This window comes from Musa acuminata, chromosome BXJ2-11 (genome assembly GCF_036884655.1).
Source record: "Musa acuminata AAA Group cultivar baxijiao chromosome BXJ2-11, Cavendish_Baxijiao_AAA, whole genome shotgun sequence".
Classification (NCBI taxonomy): Eukaryota; Viridiplantae; Streptophyta; class Magnoliopsida; order Zingiberales; family Musaceae; genus Musa; species Musa acuminata.
The window spans coordinates 6,503,898-6,523,063 of NC_088348.1; the positions used below are offsets into that span (position 1 = coordinate 6,503,898).

General features: G+C 39.6%; 1 protein-coding gene and 1 long non-coding RNA gene across 2 annotated transcripts; both read right to left on the reverse strand.

The window, feature by feature from the left end:
- Positions 1-11,578: 11,578 nt before the first annotated feature.
- Positions 11,579-13,235, reverse strand: LOC135627098 (large ribosomal subunit protein uL30y-like). Its single transcript, XM_065133059.1, has 7 exons — positions 13,099-13,235; positions 12,792-12,980; positions 12,588-12,685; positions 12,414-12,471; positions 12,240-12,319; positions 12,039-12,141; positions 11,579-11,954 (listed from the first exon to the last, which is right to left on the reverse strand). Exons 2-7 carry the CDS (start codon positions 12,969-12,971, stop codon positions 11,739-11,741), a joined length of 735 nt encoding a protein of 244 aa, XP_064989131.1. The 5' UTR covers positions 12,972-12,980; positions 13,099-13,235; the 3' UTR covers positions 11,579-11,738.
- Positions 13,236-15,616: 2,381 nt separating this feature from the next.
- LOC108951697 (uncharacterized) lies at positions 15,617-16,895 on the reverse strand. The gene is made up of 2 exons (XR_001976225.2): positions 16,776-16,895; positions 15,617-16,641 (listed from the first exon to the last, which is right to left on the reverse strand). It is a non-coding gene; the product is annotated as an uncharacterized LOC108951697 (long non-coding RNA).
- Between the last annotated feature and the right edge of the window lie 2,271 nt (positions 16,896-19,166).

A 19,166-nucleotide genomic window follows, 5' to 3' on the forward strand; every position in this document is an offset into this window, starting at 1 on the left:
AAGTGGATCTTTAAGAAAAAGATCGGAGTAGATGGAAAGGTAGAGACCTATAAAGCAAGGCTAGTGGCTAAGGGGTATCGTCAAAGGCAAGGTGTTGACTACGACGAAACTTTCTCACCCGTAGCAATGCTAAAATCCATCAGAATTCTATTGGCTATTGCAGCACACTATGATTATGAGATCTGGCAGATGGATGTGAAAACCGCATTCCTCAACGGGAACCTGGAGGAGGAGATGTATATGATGCAACCTGAGGGATTCGTGTCCAAGAACTGCCCAGATAAGGTGTGTAGGTTGCTTAGATCCATTTATGGACTAAAGCAAGCTTCCCGAAGTTGGAACATAAGATTTGATGAGGCAATCAGATCTTATGACTTCGTTAAGAACGAAGATGAGCCTTGTGTATACAGAAAGGTAAGTGGGAGCGCTATTAGCTTTTTGGTGTTATATGTGGATGACATCCTCATCATTGGGAATGACATAGGAATGCTATCCACAATAAAGGCTTGGTTATCTAGACACTTCTCCATGAAGGACTTAGGAGAAGCATCTTATATCTTGGGGATTAGAATCTATAGAGATAGATCCAAAAGGATGCTTGGCTTGTCCCAGTCCAGGTACATAGAAACTATTGTCAAAAGGTTTGGCATGGAAAATTCCAAAAGAGGTCTCATACCGATGAGACATGGGATATCGCTTTCTACGAGTATGTCCCCAAAGACTCCAGAAGAAAGGGCGAACATGGATATGATACCTTATGCCTCAGCAATAGGGTCTATCATGTATGTCATGCTATGTACTAGGCCTGATATAGCGCATGCTCTGAGTGTCACGAGCAGGTATCAGGCGGATCCAGGCTTGGAGCACTGGAAAGCAGTAAAGTGTATCCTTAAGTACTTGAGAAGGACTAAGGATCTTTTACTAGTATATGGAGGTAATAGCCTTAAGGTTGAAGGCTACACTGACTCAAGTTTTCAGTCTGATGTCGATGATAGCAAGTCGAATTCAGGGTATGTGTACATCTTGAATGGAGGAGCAGTGTGCTGGAAGAGTTCCAAGCAAGATACCACTGCTGACTCGACCACAGAGGCGGAGTACATTGCTGCATCAGATGCAGCAAAGGAGGGAGTCTGGTTGAAGAAGTTCATCACAGATTTGGGAGTCGTGCCGGATAGTGAGGAGCCGATTTCCCTATATTGCGACAACAACGGGGCAATTGCTCAAGCGAAGGAACCTAGGTCTCATCAGAAATCTAAGCATGTTCTGAGGAGGTTCCACCTTATCAGAGAGATCGTGACCCGAGGAGATGTAGCAGTGGAAAGAGTTCCATCCGAAGATAACATTGCAGATCCACTAACAAAGCCATTGTCTCAGATTGTCTTTGAGCGTCACAGGGGTCTGATGGGGATCAGACACATAGGTGATTGGCTTTAGGTCAAGTGGGAGATTGCTAGTCATAAGTGCCAAGCAAGCCAATCACGTGAGTGATGGCACGTGTGACTTGATACAGAATCTTTTTGCTTATTATATTTTGGCGTATATCACTTTATAACTATTGCATAAATGCATATATATTGTGATGTCCTTGGATTTGTGCAATGGGAATCGGATCGTGATGAGATCACGATAATGAGATCGATTCACCTTTAAACACATATCCTAAATAATCCCGGTCATAGGTTACTCGAGAGGGACATCGTGATAACCGGATAGACTGGTGTGCTGTATACCCGTCCATATGATGGATGCAGCTGGTCTCATAGCTGCTCGTGTAGGGACACTAGGGATACAGTACAGGTGCTCATTGGAGAATGAGTTCACTGATTGATCCGCTTACGGAATGCTGGATGGTTGATGATGCCTTATTGTCAGACAACGATTCCGTAGTCCTAGTGGTGTATCTGGTTCTTAGACTTGAGACACCAAGGATGTCCTGTATGAGTGCTCCACTCTTTGATACCAGACTTATAGGTTTGGCTGTTCCCAGATCTAGTACAGCTGGTCATTGGGAGTGGTAGTCGACCTTACGAGGGCTATTGAGTGTCGATAGAGGATCATCCACTCTCGGTATCATGAGAGGAATATCCCATGTGTTCTTGCTCAGACAAATCCCTGGCCAGGGTCATTCGGGTTGAGAGAGAAAGAGTTCTCCGGGAGAATCCGATTAGAGCGAGACTCGAGTAGAAACCGTATGGGTCTGACAGCACCATGCTCGATATACGATCTCTGGGATATTAGATGGATGAGGGACTATAGGTACATGGTAACTGAGGACAGACAGGTCCAATGGATTGGATTCCCCTGTATCGTCTGGGGACTACGGCGTAGTGGCCTAGTACTTCCGTAGTCGATGAGTCGAGTGAATTATTACATAGATAATAATTCACTGAGTTAGAAGGAGTTCTGACAGGTATGACTCATGGCCAGCTCGATATTGGGCCTAGAGGGTCACACACATATGGTAGGCATTGCGATGAGTAGAGGTTCGGATATGAGATATCCGACGGAGCCCTTGTCTTATTGGATGCAGATCCAATACCCACTAGGGAAAGGACCCATTAGGGTTTTGACACGGGATCTCTATAAATAGGAGGGATTCACAGCCTCATAGGCTAGAGTCTTTGCTTGCCCTTCCTATTCTCCTCTCCCTCTCCACCTCAGCGTAGGCCTGGAGTTTTGAGGAGCGTCGTCGCAACCCTGCTGTGTGGATCACCGCTAGAGAGGAGGACGCTTGACCTCCTTCACCCTCTCCTAAGGATCTGCAAGGAAACAGGGATATACGATCTCCCTAGGTAACACAATCTCTATACGCAGTTTTGTGTTTTTGCGGATTTTGCGCACCAATCGTCGCACGACGATGAACATCCTTTTGGGAATCGGGGATTTTTGTTTTCTTGTTCTTCCGCTGCGCATATGATGTCGCCCCCCCTATGATTTCCCAACACCTTCAATAGGCGAAGGCCAACTGCCCTTTTACAGTTTCACTCCTTTTGACCGGCTCAGGAGACAACCCTTACAGAACCTTTCTCTCCTCTCTTTACAACTCAAGACTTGAAGAACAGAAAGAGGAGAACTTTTGAACTTTACACAAATTTAAGCTCTTAGAATCACAGAAAAGATCAAGAATTCGGTGTAGGTCTCTATCTCTTCAGTGCTGAATGGGTGGGGTATTTATAGGCCCCAACCCAGTTCAAATTTGGAGCTCAAAACGATCAAATCCCGGAATTCCGGGATCAGGCGGTTGCACCTCCTGACTGGAGAGGTTGCACCGCCTGGCAGAGCTCGAAGACTGAGCCTTTGGGCGGTGCCACCTCTGTCAGGGGCGGTTGCACCTCTCTGCCAGAGCTCGAGGACCGAGCTCAAGCGGTTGCACCGCTTGACTGGAGAGGTTGCACCGCTTGGCAGAGCTTGAAGACTGAGCCTCTAGGCGGTTGCACCTCTTGGCTGGGGCGGTTGCACCGCCCAGTCTCGCTGGGAGACATAGCCTGGGCGGTGCTACCTCCCTGCTTGGGCGGTTGCACCTCCCACAGCAACCTGGGTCCGAATGGGTTGAACCATTCGACCCAGTTTGAGTTCTTCAAGGGCCCAATTGCCCTAGGATTAAGCTAATGGGATCACCTCCCATTTCTAACTTAATCAAAGTGCTAACTACGATTATTTCCTAAGACATATTCTGCAGCTTGCTTCGGTGCGTCACTCGCTTCTTCCGGCGAGTTTCCGGCGAACTTCCGTCGATCATCCGATGAACCCTCGGTGATGCTCCTGCGGACTTTCGGCAAACTCCTGGATTGCGACGATCCACTTGGCAAGTTCCGACGAGCTCCTTTGGCAAGCTTCTAGACTTCTCGGATTTGTTCCCGCAGAACCTCCGACGACTGTCCGAACTTCCGTCCAGCCCTCGAACTCCCAACGTGATCATTGTCATGACTCCGGCGCAACTCCTGCTGCATGTCTTACTTTCATCGTAGTTAATCCTGCACACTTATCTCAACACATACATTAGACAACAAATGATAATTGACTTCATCATTAAAATCCGAGATTCAACAGTGTCCTGTAGAGATAAGAGTATTCAATCTACATGAAAAGAAATTGGATCCAAGAACTATTTCAGGATATTTTATTGGTTATCCAGAAAAATCCAAGGGATACAGAATTTATTGCCCTAATCATAGTACGAGAATAGTAGAATCTGGTAATGTAAAATTCCTAGAAAATGGCGAAATCAGTGGGAGTGAAAAATCTCGAAGGATTAATTTTGATATCGAGGATATTCAGGTTAATTCTCCCATATCATCTCCTATTCGAGAGATTGTTGTTCCTCAAATCAATAAGAGTATTGATGAGGGTGAACAACAAAATAACATCGAAGAAATCTCACATGATGTTGATGTCGCCATTAATGATCTTGTAGAATAATCACAATTGGCAGATTTGAGAAGATCTCAAAGGAAAAGAAAACATGTTATTTCTAATGATTATGTGGTATATCTACAAGAATCGGATTATGATATAGGAATAAAAAGATACTCCTTATCATTTTTATAAGCCATAGAAAGTAACGATTCTGAAAAATGGTATGATGCAATGAAAGAAGAGTTAAAATCAATGGTCTAGAATAGTGTCTGGAATCTCGTTGAATTGCCTAGTGGTTGTAAAAGAGTCGATTGTAAATGGGTCTTTAAGACAAAACGTAATTCAACGGGCAATATCTAACGATATAAAGCCAGACTTGTGGCCAAAGATTTTTCTCAGAAGGAAGACATCGACTATAATGAGACATTTTCTCCAGTTTCAAGAAAGGGCTTATTAAGAATCGTCATAGTATTGGTAGCTCATTATGATCTTGAGTTGCATCAGATGGATGTGAAAACAACATTTCTGAATGGGGATATGGATGAGGAAATCTATATGGAACAACCTGAAGGATTCATTGAAAAAGGAAAAGAAAATTGGGCTTGTAAACTTAAGAAATCCATTTATGGCCTTAAACAAGCTTCGAGACAATGGTATATAAAATTTCATAATACCATTACTTTCTTCGGATTTAAGGAAAATACTGTTGATCAATGTATATATCTGAAGGTAAGTGGGAGCAAGTTTATTATATTGGTCTTATATGTGGATGATATTTTACTTGCTAGTAGTGATCTTGGTTTATTGCACGAAACCAAGATATTTCTTAACAAGAACTTTAAGATGGTTGATATGAATGAGACAACCTATGTTATTGGTATTGAGATATTCAGGGATAGATCTCAAGGATTATTAGGATTGTCTCAGAAAGGATATATTGATCGTATCTTGGAAAGATTTAATATGCAGCTTTGCTCAGCCAATAATGTACCAATTACTAGAGGTGAAAAATTCAGTCAAAACCAATGCCCAAGAAATGACTTAGAAAAGAATCAAATGAAGAATATTCCTTATGGGTGCGCAGTTGGAAGTCTATTATATGCTCAAACCTATACAAGACCAGATATCAGTTTTGCAGTTGCTGAGAAGATACCAAAGCAACCCAGGAATGGAACATTGGAAAGCTACAAAGAAAGTAATGAGATATTTGCAATGGACAAAAGATTATATGCTCACATATAGGAGATCAAATCAGCTTGATGTGATAGGATATTCAGGTGCTTTTGCAAATTACCTCGACAATAGAAAGTCCACTTCAGGATTTGTATTTATGTTAGTTGGTGGGGCAATTTCTTGGAAAAATGCAAAGCAATCGCTTATTGTATCATCAACAATGGAAGCTGAATTTGTGGCATGCTTTGAGGCCATAAATCAAGCTTTATGGTTGTAAAATTTCATCTCGGGACTTAATGTGATCGACTCAATTGCCAGGTCGCTGAAGATATTTTGTGATAATACTGCAGCAGTTATCTTCTATAAGAATGGCAAGTACTCTGGTGGTTCCAAGCACATTGAGATAAAGTACTTAGTGGTTAGAGAAAGAGTCCAGAAACAGTAAGTGTCAATTGAGAACTTGAGCACCACTATGATGATTGTTGATCCATTGACAAAAGTCTTACAGTATAAAATATTCAAAGAACATGTTCTTACAATGGGGCTTGTGAGCAAGTCATAAAGGATATGGTGATATATGTTTATGTGGATGTTATTATTGACATTCTTCTTGCTTAATTAAAGTTGTTTGTTTCTGCTATCCTATTTACATTTATGTTTATGTATGGTTGAATGTAATAACAGGATTGTCTTGACAAGATAAATTACAGGGTCATTATGGACTAATTAGGAAAGACTAACAATATTGTGGTACATAGAAGGGAGTATGACATTGATGAAATACAACTGCTATGACTCACATTGATAGTTGGACTTAATATAATATTATTGTGTTTATTAGATTTATTAGCTTATTTTAAAACATGGTATGTATAAAATGCTTTTCAAAATTTCTTGGAATCCAATTAGGTAAAATTGTATTTAAACAAATTTAAACAAAATTTCTCCTTGCAGACGGCGACCTATAACTTTGGATCGATGGCTGGCTACAGCAATCTTGGATTAAAGACGGTACAATAGCAACAACACGTCGCGGGCGGACATCACTGATCGTCGTCGTCGCCTTCCCCCTCCGATCCGCCCAGGTCGATCCTAGAACCCTGCTCTTGTCTCTGTCTTGGTTGTGTGATGTTGCGTAACAATTTTAGAGTTCAGATTCACAATCATTTGATCGACGTAAAAGTTCTGTTTTTTAGATATTAAGTCATTCAAAATGGATTTAATTTTCAGATCATGATCACAGCTTATAGAACAGTTTTTGCATTATTCTTTAAGCGTAAGTAAGAATTTATTGTTTGTTTGGTAACGTTTAAGAAATTAACATTCTGTTTTGCTAGATCGGAGTTCAAGAACTTCCTATAACAGCTAAAGAACTTGATATGTACCCTTCAAGAATGGTTTGAGAATATGTAAGAACTTCTAGAAGAGGACTAGTATTGGGAAAACATCCCATGGTTATAAGATATCTTTATTTATGTAGATTAGACTCGTTTGTGAGATTAATCAACGAAAACATGAGAAGCTTGACAACTTGAGCAATCAACAATCATAAAGGGCAACTTGCTTCGATTGCTGATACATCGTTGCATGACGTATGAGTCGTTTTAAGTTGTAAAATGAATCTACTGCCTCTCTTCTTGTTTCATATTCCTATATCTTTTTGATCCCTATATCTTTCCCTGTGTATTCATCTTCCTCCAAATTTCTTGTCCTTACTTTTTTTTCATCCTTGTAATTATACTATGCTCTTTATTTTCCTTTATTTCTTCTTTTTGGGCATAGATAATCATTTTGGTAGACCAGGCCTATGAAAAGGTTCCCATTGCATGGACCACCTTTGCAACTTTTATAACCTTGTTCTCAAGCACGCTTTGAGTCTGAGATTTCAAAACATTTTTAGATCTAATTTTTTGTAGGTGAAAACACTAAGGCAGTTTGATAAAAGTATATCGGAGATGAATACATTGTGGAAAGTAAATGATTTCAGTTCGTAGTGTACGAGAAATATCTGACAGCCAAGGAGAGGCATAGGTTTCTTTGATAGATTATAGAAAATTACCTATATAATTGTCATCCAATTTACAAGCCACTACCTCAAAATTCTATATACCAGCGGGCTTAAGTATACAGGATCCTGTTAGAAATTAGTTTTCAAGTGGATCCTTTCAAGCATTTTCTGGCATACTGCTAAGCTGCTAAGTGTTGGTGGATGCATAATAGGCTGAATTCACATTTTGTATTTAGAATGTATCGATTTCATTTTAGAACCTTAGTTTTTCTTTTGCACTTCCATTTTTACCGACTCAAGGAGAAAAGCTTTCTTGAACATGTTCTAATGCTAACTATATATATCTACAGGGCACTGGGAAAAGCTAGTCAACTGATTTTGATGCTTTAAATGGCATATAATGTAGAGTATCAATCAAATCCATTTCTGTGCTTATCATACTTTCAAGTAGTCAAAGGAAATCATAACATGGTTGACTCCCCAATTTTTTTTACAGCATTAAACTATGACCATATGATTATAAATACAGTAAGATGCACTCAGATTTTGAATTGCCTTGTGTGTTTGAACCTTAGTCCATCTCATTTTTGTTCATGTCAGGTTTGAAGAGCTTCTCCATGGTAGACCAGCAATAAAACACTTGGAATTCCTTTTTTACTTGTTGTCCATGATTTGTTTGAGAAGATGGCTGAAATAAATTGTAATGACTTGTACATTATGGTTTTCTTTCCCCCGGTTATATGGTCATGAATTATAATTGCTCATGATGCAATTATAACAGATTCTTTATCTGCTGATTCTTTATCTGTAGAAGAACAGAAGTGGTTATTTCCAAATCAATGTTGTCATGTTCACTGCAATCCCACACATCATATCTTTAGCTTCACTTGGTTACCTTTTTCTATGCCACATTATATATGACATCCTTTTTCGCATTCCTACCTTTGTAGTAAGCAATGGAATTGTTCTCTAGTGTTGCTGTGAAGATTGTTACATATAAAAGATCAGCAAATTTAGTGCGAGTACCATGCAAATGAACTTTTTTGTGGGAATTGGAAATATCTTAAATCTTTTAAATAGCAATGGATCTGTTCATGAAGAATCTTGACAAGACCATCGCACATTCAAGCCCAGTAAACATCTGGAGATAAGTGGGTGTAAAGATCTATGTTCATCTGTTCTCAATAAGGTGAAACCAATCGAGAGGATGTTTTTTGCTAGTTACACATGATGTTTCTCTCAGCTTGAAGAAGAAGCCATAGCATGTCCCTGTGAAGGTTGAAGTAGCTAATTTGACATGGTTCAGTCTTTGTACACTTATAATAAAGTGGATTGCATTCAGTCAATCCTGTCAATCTGAGAATAAATAGTGGGCACTCATTCCTGGTTCAGCATCACCTATGAGCAGGACTGCAAGCTTATTGTGCTAGTTCTTGAATCACTACAGATTGATTAGGTGTAGGTTCAACATGCAAATGTGCATCTACTACAAACTTTGAAAGGGAAATGTCTGCCCCACAACATTATAGTAAAAAACATATGCTGTATGATTAAGGCTGACAGCAACAGTTCAGAATCAAATAGAGGGAGCAGTAAAAAGTGGCTTAATGATGCTAACAACAAGGAATAAGCAAAGATGACTACTTGAAGTCCATCTTTCAACAATCTAGTATTATTAACTGCCTCATGATGACTTGTTTGAGTATTTAAGAAATAAATGAACTACTCTTCGTTCATGCAAAAAATGCTGTCTTCCTATTTGTATCTTCTGGAAGTCCAAAGAAACCAATTTATAAGCCTTTGCTATATGTCTACAACTTGCAGAACAGCTCAAGCAAGCAAGCAGAAAGGCTAGACAACTAACTTCCTGACAAATATCCCATAAGGCCTTAGCTAATCATAAAAGAACCAAACAAGGAAATATATCCAGATTTATTGGTCACACTTCTAAAGATGAAACAGAACCACAACAATCCAGTGCTTTGAATTCAGCAGAGGATCTAATTGATAACCAAAAATCAGACCAGCCACACTAATGCAGGAATTAAAACCCAAAATTCTGGTCATCTGCATGAAAAATCAGCTCCCTCGAGAGTCTTTACACATTTATATCTCACAGGTACCGCTAGACAAAACAGCAGAATCTAATTAAATTTTCCCTTGGTTCTAGGAAGCAAATATAATCAGAATAGCTTTCAATATCATGTTGGTTGCTAGGCATAACAATGTATTCTGCCACAGTCACCATGTGGTGAGTATGAATGCATAACCCTGACTGATCCCTTTTAGAGTATTTTTTCATGTGCCGGATCACGCTAAATAATGTGTCGTTCCACATGAAAAGAAATTTCAGCTCCTAAGTTCCGCTCAATCAAGTAATAAGTTTATCCGAGGAATTCGACATTGTTCTGAACTATATTCCACCAGTACTATGTTCAAGATGCCAATAAACATGACAATTCATTAACATTACATATAGCCTTCAGTTGGTTTTGACTGTCTGGGTACGGAAAAAATCAAAACTGACAGTTATAGTTATTTGCAAGTGCTGGATGCTCAAAACTAACTATTGACCCAAATAAGTGAGATTTTTGTTGTGTTCCGTTTCCTAACCATTGTCTCGAGGGCCATGCAGTGCCATTAAAAACAATTAAATCCTTTCTAAGACAATAACACCCAACAGTGGAGAAAATGCCATTAGCACAACCCAATCCAAACTTTGTGAAGAGTGAAAATCCACATTCTATACTTCTCAAGCAGGACCCAATTTTCCAAGCTTGTCAGGTTAAAATCTGCATTTGGAAAACATAAGGAAACTTACAGGGTAGGAACATTATCGAGAACTATAGGACAAAAACCTGCACTAGGACGTTGAACTCACTAGGTGTTGCCTCACCCAAGCCTTATGATGTCTAACAAAAACCCATGCCATCTTGTTTTCTTCTTATGAAGTCTACATTTTCTTCCTAATGAACATAAGGCATGATCCTGCTACATTATTAAGGTTGTTTAGTTACAACCTAAGCGAGTGAATTCCATAAGATTGTAATATTGTAAATATCTGGCTATCCTCATACATCAAAGAAACAGAAGTCTCATGCAATAACCTGATCTTTCATCTTCAACATAATGAATCAAATAGAAAGATTAGAAAATACACTGAAAACTCCTTTAGTACATCTCAATCCAAGCTCCACCTGACGGTCCTCACCTTACATCAGATTGCGATTATCTAATACCTAATTCACCCGAAGCAACCCACGAGTTCTTTAAGGACTTACAGAATGGTGGAATTGGATGAAGCCAGAACACCTGCCAGAGCAATGTCTAGGTTTAGGACTACTGGTCGAAGCAAGGTATGAACTTGTTGTGGCAGGTACTGGTCCTGTATCAACAAGTACCAAATTCCTACTGACCTCTAACAAATCAGTACAGACCAAACTGATTAGTATATCATAATGCAATTTGGCTCAGGGCATCCAAACAATTACAGGATGGCTCACATCTTGATACTTCATCGAACCACTGCATATTATTTGTAATGTGGTATGAACCAACAAATAAACCCAAGTAAAATAGCCACTCAACCTCATATTTGCACCGAGTTGAAATTCACATAAAGTTGTAGCAACATCCATAAGCCTCGCCTGTTATTGGAAAATTATACACATTACACTATCAATCAGAAAAAAGTTATGGTCTGATTCTAGGGACTGGCAAGTATCTTATAATTGTCTAGAATTTTGTGACTACGTTAGCGAAAAACAACATAAGATCACATCTGAAAACACTAAAGACTATTAAGGACTAAAAAAATGGAAAAAAAATAAAAGAAGACAAACTCTGACCAGCAAGCAAATATATAAACAAACAAACATTATAAGATGCACACTCATCAAAATTGTTGTCCACACTGAAACTCAACCAGAAACTCAGCCCCTCTGACAAAGAGAAGCATTATAACTCACCACAAAAAACCAAGACTCCAGATTCTCAAGTAACAAATAGCATAGATAACAATTTATGAAAATTCAACCATCATAGTAGAGAACAATATTAATATCATTAAACAGGCCAACATTAAATCCAAGCAACAAAATTTTGCAGTTTTAATTATCCCGATTTCTACTGAAACAAAAACATATAAGTCCAATTGATCTCTTAAACCCATGATGAAAGAGACATGAAAGACCTCAAATATCTAGTTCATCCTTCTGATGAGCTCATTAATATAATCTTCACGATTTCCAGCATCACCACCCTCAACATAGTGGTTCCTCTTCTTCTTGAGGCCACCCAACGGTGCCTTCAGCTTGAAGGGCCACAGAAAGTTGTTTGCCTCCTTGAAATGTGGTCCCACAGTCATAATCTCATGTACAAGATCTTCAACACAGATGATACCATGTTTCCCCAAGCCCTGTAACCAAAGAACAACCTTGTGTAAACTTCATAAAACTTGGTTAGAAGAAAAAACCCACTGGCAATGCATCCCACAACATACCTGCTCAACGACCAAGTTGTCTGTCAAAGGAATTCTCTGCTTGTTCAACTTCCCATACCCTCTCTTGTAGATCAACTCCCTGACACTCTTAAGATTAGGATACCTGAGCCATTCAAGTATCAGTTAGTACAACGACTACACCTCACCTTACACTACTCTGAGCAATAGCAATAATGGTCTAGAAAGGATGGCGTTTAGTACCCATATGTCACGTATGGCTCAACCCTCTGCAGCATGTTCATTGTAGCCTTGTTAACTTTCAGAAACACGCCGTTGAATATCTACAGCAGTTTGAAAAAGAAGCATTTAATTACGATTAAATACTAAGAAACGCTATAGTAATTTGAACATGTATGATGAATTTTTCATTTGCACCTGTCTCAGACGGAGGAGCTGCAAGATCTTCCGGGTTTTCGGGTGCATGGCATTTATGCTATTGCAAGTCAACAACAAGAAGAGAAATAAGAAGCAACAATCATCAAAATCTCAAAGCAAATCCATCTATCACATAATAGACCACATAGTTAGAACAGAGAAAAGAACGCGTACCCTCGGATGCGGATGATGAACAAAAGCTTGGCCTCGGGGCTGACATAGAATCCGCCCTTCATCCTGGCCTCTCTCTTCAAGCGGATCAGTTCCTTCTCCTATCATTAAATCAGATCCAAATGAGATTAAAAAAAAATCGAAGTTTTAACGACAAGAACACCATAGAACAGTAATACTAGTGGTACGACAATTCGCAACACGCACCTGGGATTCATACTCCTTGGCATACTGCTGGGCTCTTCCAAAGATCAGCTTGCGGTTCTCCCGAGCCTTCTTCTTCCTGGCATCGAGTTCCTGCTTCTTAGCGAGAGCCCACTGCTCTTCCCTCTTCCTCTTCTTCAACACGGACTCCGGCACCACCGCCTTCGCCTCCTCCGTCGCCATCGCCCTCCTCTGGCAAGAACGCAGATCAAATCAAGCACCAAATCAAGGTGAAAAAAGAAGTCGATTCCTAAACCCTAAATCGATAAAAGAAGACATGAACGATCAAATGGCGTTCGAGAGTAACAACCTTTAGGATCTCTCTCGGATCGGCGGAGGATCGAGAATAATGGGGGGCGATGGTGGCGAGCGCTATTAATACGGGTGGGGTTTTGTTCTCGGCGTTAGGGTTTGCAAGCGAGATCAGGACTCATCCGGCAACCGTAGCCGTTCGATTCTCTCTGTTAAGCTCGGAGTTAGCCCAGTGAGGCCCATATTATCTTATGGGCCTCATAGTAATATGGAACTCCACATAAACCATGTCACGTTTGGGCCCCCGCTGGAACAGATTAACATTAAATTGATACCGGAGTGTATATTTATACCTAACCTTGTCTAATTTATCCTCTGTTATCTCGGATTAAGTGGCACATTTTAGTTCCCTAATTATTACGATTTCTTAATGCTATGCTTCATATTATTTTTGACAAAGTCAAGTTAGGTAAGTACATTGCGACACACATAAATCTAAGCATGAAATGAGAGTCCCAAAGTCAAGATTGTGGTGCACAAATTTTGGAATCCATATGGTCAGCATTTTAGATTAATTATATCGATCTAGATATTGTTTGAGATATAGATGCTCATTTCATAAGTGTTAGAGTGACTTCATATAGTATATCCATAATACTAATTTTACGAGTATCTCTTATAACAGTCGGAGTTGTATCTCTATCGAAAATGTATCAATCCGCTTTAGGTATTCGATTAGATTTATGGATCGATGATTAATTTGATACTAACAAGCATGAATGATCACTTTAAAAAAAAAAAAAAAAAAGTCAGCTTCTTCACCATGAAAATAAAAAATTATTATGTAATAAATATTTTAAGGTTCATCTGTTTTACTTTGATATATTTTTCAATTATAATTTAATACTCTGTCCATTTCTCATACTTAACCTTGGTTTGATCGTGCCTCTCTTAGTGTGGTGTTGGTTTTGTGGCTTGCCACTGGAGAACAAACATAATCACTGTCATCATACTTTTACATCAACCATAATTAAATCAATTAGTATTAATTGAGAAATTAAAATGGCAATAGAGCATAAGATCCTTAACTTATCATTATTAGGAGGAGAGATTAAGGATCCTGAAGCTTAAATATGGCCTGTTCTTCCATGGAAACAATTGTCTGTGCCCCATGTAATCATACATCTAAACTGGCTGTTCATTCTTTGTCCATCAGATTTCTTTGACCCGGTCAACCCCCCTATTAGAACATGGAGGCTGTATTGACCCACCTGTAAGTATCCCACGCACTACCACTTGGCAAACCATCCAACTCCTATTGCTCCTTCACCATCTTCGTACCTTGTGTCTCTTCCCGTTCAAACTGATCCGAAAGCAACGGAAGCCACCACCTGCGTCGAAGGATCTCGTGCGAGCAGTGTCTTCATCTTGTTTAGCATAAGGTAACATTTCATCCATTTAGAGCAAGCTCTTCGATTCTGGAGTGGTGGAATCTTCTGCATCTGTCCCATTCATAAGTTGGTAGCCACAGTAATACCATGAGAGATGATGACACGGAGATCTCGAGATTCGCATGTGTCATCTGATGATAAGGGAATCTGCTGTTCAAGGAAGGAGTGCAACATGTAGGGTACACCAAGAAGCAGCAACAACCGAGGAGATGCCGTTGCTGAACTACCAGGGAAGTGGTTACCGAGCTATCTCAAGCCAACCGCGAGCTCTTGCCATGTCGCTCGCTGCCTGCGGATACCCCAGGAGCCGGAAACACAACTCCGTGGCTCCACCGGAGGCTACTTCTTCCGAGAAACGTGGAAGGTCGATCTACAGAGCAAGCTCACTGCCCTCCATATCTCCGAGAACTCCTGCAGCAGCAGTCTGCTCGAGAGGGACAACGGCAAGAACTGAGAGAGCGAAGTGGAAGAAGACAAGGCATTCGCGGAGAGGCAGGCGAACGGGAGGAACGAGCCGTCGCCGGTTCACAATGAGGTAAAGCCAGCGTCGGCCTACAAGTCGCGACGGAACAGAGTCAGAGCACTCGCCGGAGCGTTTGAGATCGCCATCGCACCGGGAAAGCCGAAGGGCAAGTCGAGTGCGAATCAGCAAGTGGTGGTGGTGGTGATGGCCAGGAGTGGAAGCAGGGTGGGAAGAACTGATCAACTTCATCGGCAGCAGTCGAAGGGATGGAGAGGGTGGAGGCGAGGGAGACGGAGCCAAAGAGATAGGATCACGCGAATGAGTCAGAGGATGGTCGAACGGGTGAGTCACCGGACGGTAAGACCAACGTAGAAGCACACAAACCAAGCTTATAAAATACTTAAATATTATTTTATTGGTTAATGGATTTTTATTAATTAATGATGTTGGAAAAATATTGCCGATCATTTTTTATTTATCGTGAAATTATTAATGTATTAGAATCATATAAAATACATTTACAAATCATTTTTATTCTTTTATTAAAATTTGTAAGAACAAGATTTGACGAGCTGAGCTTGATTGTTAATACATAAATTACTGAGAGAAACCCAAAGGTAGACAAATAATCATGCAATTACCATTGCCGAAAACCTGATATCTTAGAGAATATAATGCACAATGTTTTAAAAGCTTTACTGATGGCATCTGCTGGATTCATTCCAAATACAAGAAAACATTGGTATCATCTGAACATAAACTAATCAACCAACATGAACGATAACTTAACCTACTATAATTTGTTTCATCCAAAGCAATAATCCCTCTACCACTGACGTTCTTGGGTCAAAGTTTCTCCTTTTTTTCATGGTTTCCATGCTCAGAGCAGGAGAGAAGTACTAACACATCTACGAATATATATCGAACTTTGAATCCAAGCTCAGGGAAAATAACCCTGAAATGACTCGGCACAAATTAATCTGCTTAGAATTAACATCTGATCTTTAAAAAAAATATTTTCAACACTCTGAGATACATGATGAAAAAATTATTTTCAGTTGATTAATCTCTATACTCAACAAAACTAAGAAGAAAAGTGGGTAAAGGGTGATGATATAGACCATCACGTCAAAAACAATAAGCAAAAAGGCCATGAGAACCAAATACTAACAGAAAAATAAGATCAAAAACAGTGAAAACAGTAGCAATGACTGAAAAATAGAGAAAAAAAAAAAAGAAAGCACGAAGAAAACTGAGATCCATCCATCGATCACTTATCAGATAAATGTGGCAGCCTTAAATTTGCAGGGGGGCCAACGAGCTGAACACGCCCCACAATCGTGTGGCAGCCTCACGCTGGTGGATCTCTCTGTAGGCACTATGCAAAAGGTGGCTTGTTATCCGAGCAACAAAGCACCCGTTGTCTGAATTAGTGCCATTTATAAGACTGATTGATATATATTCATGAACTTATAAACTACATAAACATCAAGGAAAGATCAAGAAAAGTGTGGTTTTTGGATGTGAGAAGTTATGGCCAGGTATTGTGGCGTTGGACTGACGAGATGAGGAATCCAAGCAATCTTCGCCTGGCGGTCTGATGTCGGCTCCATGCGGCAGACAGGGATATCGCCATGGATTACAAGAGGCGCCTGCTGTTTGACTCTGTTTCAAGAGCCTCGTCCATCTTGTCACAGACTAAAAAATCAAGAAAATGCACACGAAAAACCAAAAAAGAAAAGAAGACAAAAAGGAGAGAAGCAGAAAATGCCTCAACAGAAAGATCTTCACAGAAAGAGAGAAGAGGGGAGGGTGAATTACCAATATATAGAGAGAGGTGGAGAAGAGGAAGAAAGCGAGAGCGCCGCAGGGAGGAGAGGTAGGGGTCGGGGTTTAGGGTTCGCCATTTGCTTGTGCCGCGTAATGTAGCGGCCAAGCGGCGTGATGGGATCAAATCTATGGTCGAACACGTTTGTCGTTGCTGATTGGTTGTTCTACGTCCGTTTGATCTCGGTTCAGGTTGGACCGGTGTTTTTAAGATCTAGGAGACTGGCCCGGCCCGGCCCAATGCAACTCCGCCCATCTTGAAACTAGCACGGAAAAGGATACCGACTGCAGCTGTTCTCAAAACAAATTGTAGATTTGATTGGAAGTTATATGTGAGTTATGATTTGTCCAAACTATGATTCAATTCAATACAATTAACTTATTGTCCCCAAACTAAAAATAATAATTTAGTATTTAAATTCCATGTTATATGAATAAAGGGCTAATCTAAATGTTTGCTCATGATGATACTTGAAAACATGTAGATAATATGAATAATGCCAAATGACAAACCAGCACATGGATGACTTGATTCACGATACATGAAATGCATTGAACATTTATGAAACATATGCCTCCTAATATTTTTGCAAAAAAGAAACTGTATTACTTTAGAAGTCTAACACATCATCTGCTCTTGAAATCAGCATAAAAGAAAAGTTGCAAAGATCAAATCGGTCACCTTTTTATCCTAACAAAATTTGACAACCACTTATCACATCTATTTCCTTCTCTCCATATATTGGTCAATTTGTATTCAGAAAGATTCCAAACACACATTTTATTCACTATTTTTCTACGAGAGATTCAACTACTAGTATATATGGTCTATCTGGTGACCGATGTTAACTTCAATTACACTAGTATAAACTATTATTTTAAAGGATAAAAAAAAAAGCACTTGTTACTCTTATTTGATAATTAACAAAGAAATGATGATAGTTACTCTTATTTGATAATTAACAAAGAAATGATGATAGCAGATGATTTCCTCAACTATATAAGGAAATATATTCTGTTGAGAAAATTTTTTCCTCTTAATCTATATAAATAGGAGAAGGACATGTTAATGTATTCAAATTAAAATTATTTCAATAAAGTTTTTTCAATAATTGTTCTCATCTTCTATTTTTTCCATTGGGCTTTCTACTATTGCTTTTCTCAGGTCGTCGGTGCGATAAATCTTTTCTCCTTGACGAACGGCAACTGTCTTCAGCAGCGATCTACTTTTGCCCTACTCACGAAGTCTCTAGCTCGTAAACTGTTTGTTTTGCATCAATCAAAGATTGATATCCTTGACAGGAGTACCATCTTGCGGGGTATGATAGCATTTCCTCGACTATATCTAAGGTCCTTAGTATGCAACTACTCAATTGTTTGATCCAAAACAAGTGGATCATAAGAGCATTGGTTCATGAACGGGGTTTTAGCTTATAGTTGTTGGACAGACTAGAATATAACATCAGTAGCATGCATCTGTTTTCAGTTATGAGTCTGACTTAAACAAAAGACCTAATCATGCCGATTATGATACAAGCAGTTATTTATCTTGGCTGGTTTGTTTGTGTTTCAATTGATGACCTCATTATGATGAGAAATGATTCAGTTCCATATTAGAGGAGAAATAATACCATGGCTATGCTCACTTTACTAGTCTAGAACAATCATATGAAAGAAATGCATCAATAGACTTGAGTCACATTACCTGGTTCTGAGTCTTGTGGCACCAAAGAATAATAGTCACTGTGTTCTTTCACCATCCAACAGGCTTCAGAACTCTTGAGCTCCATGATGATGTGTAAATGTGTGGATAACAAAATTGTGCAGGTCATGTGGGAGATTCTGCCCAAATCCGAGAGAGAGACATCAGAGCAGCACAGGCAAACTTTCTGGTGGCTGTCATCTTGGCACTGATCGAAACTTGTTGGTGAAAAACTAAATGAGGAAATCGAAGAAAACAAGATTAGTACCGACTCTTCTACATTTACCAACCTTATAAGATCATAAAAAGTATATATGACTGTACAGTACCATGAGAATCAAGTATGCATGTACATACATATCAGAAACCTCTCCCCTTGATTGAGGTGGAAGAAGGGTTTTGTGGTAGTGTTCTTCATTGTATCCTTCATATCTACAGAAGACCATGAACATATATCAACCAGTTGCTATATCAAACCCATATGTTTCTATCTCAACTGTTATTTCACAACTAAGTTTTGCTTTCTTCATGCTCATCAAACAGAGTACCAAACAAACATGTGTGTACATACACATCAGAAACCTCTCCCCTCGATTGAGGTGGAAGAAGGGTTTCATGGTAGTGTTCTTCAATGTATCCTTCATATCTACAGAAGACCATGAACATATATCGATCAGTTGTTA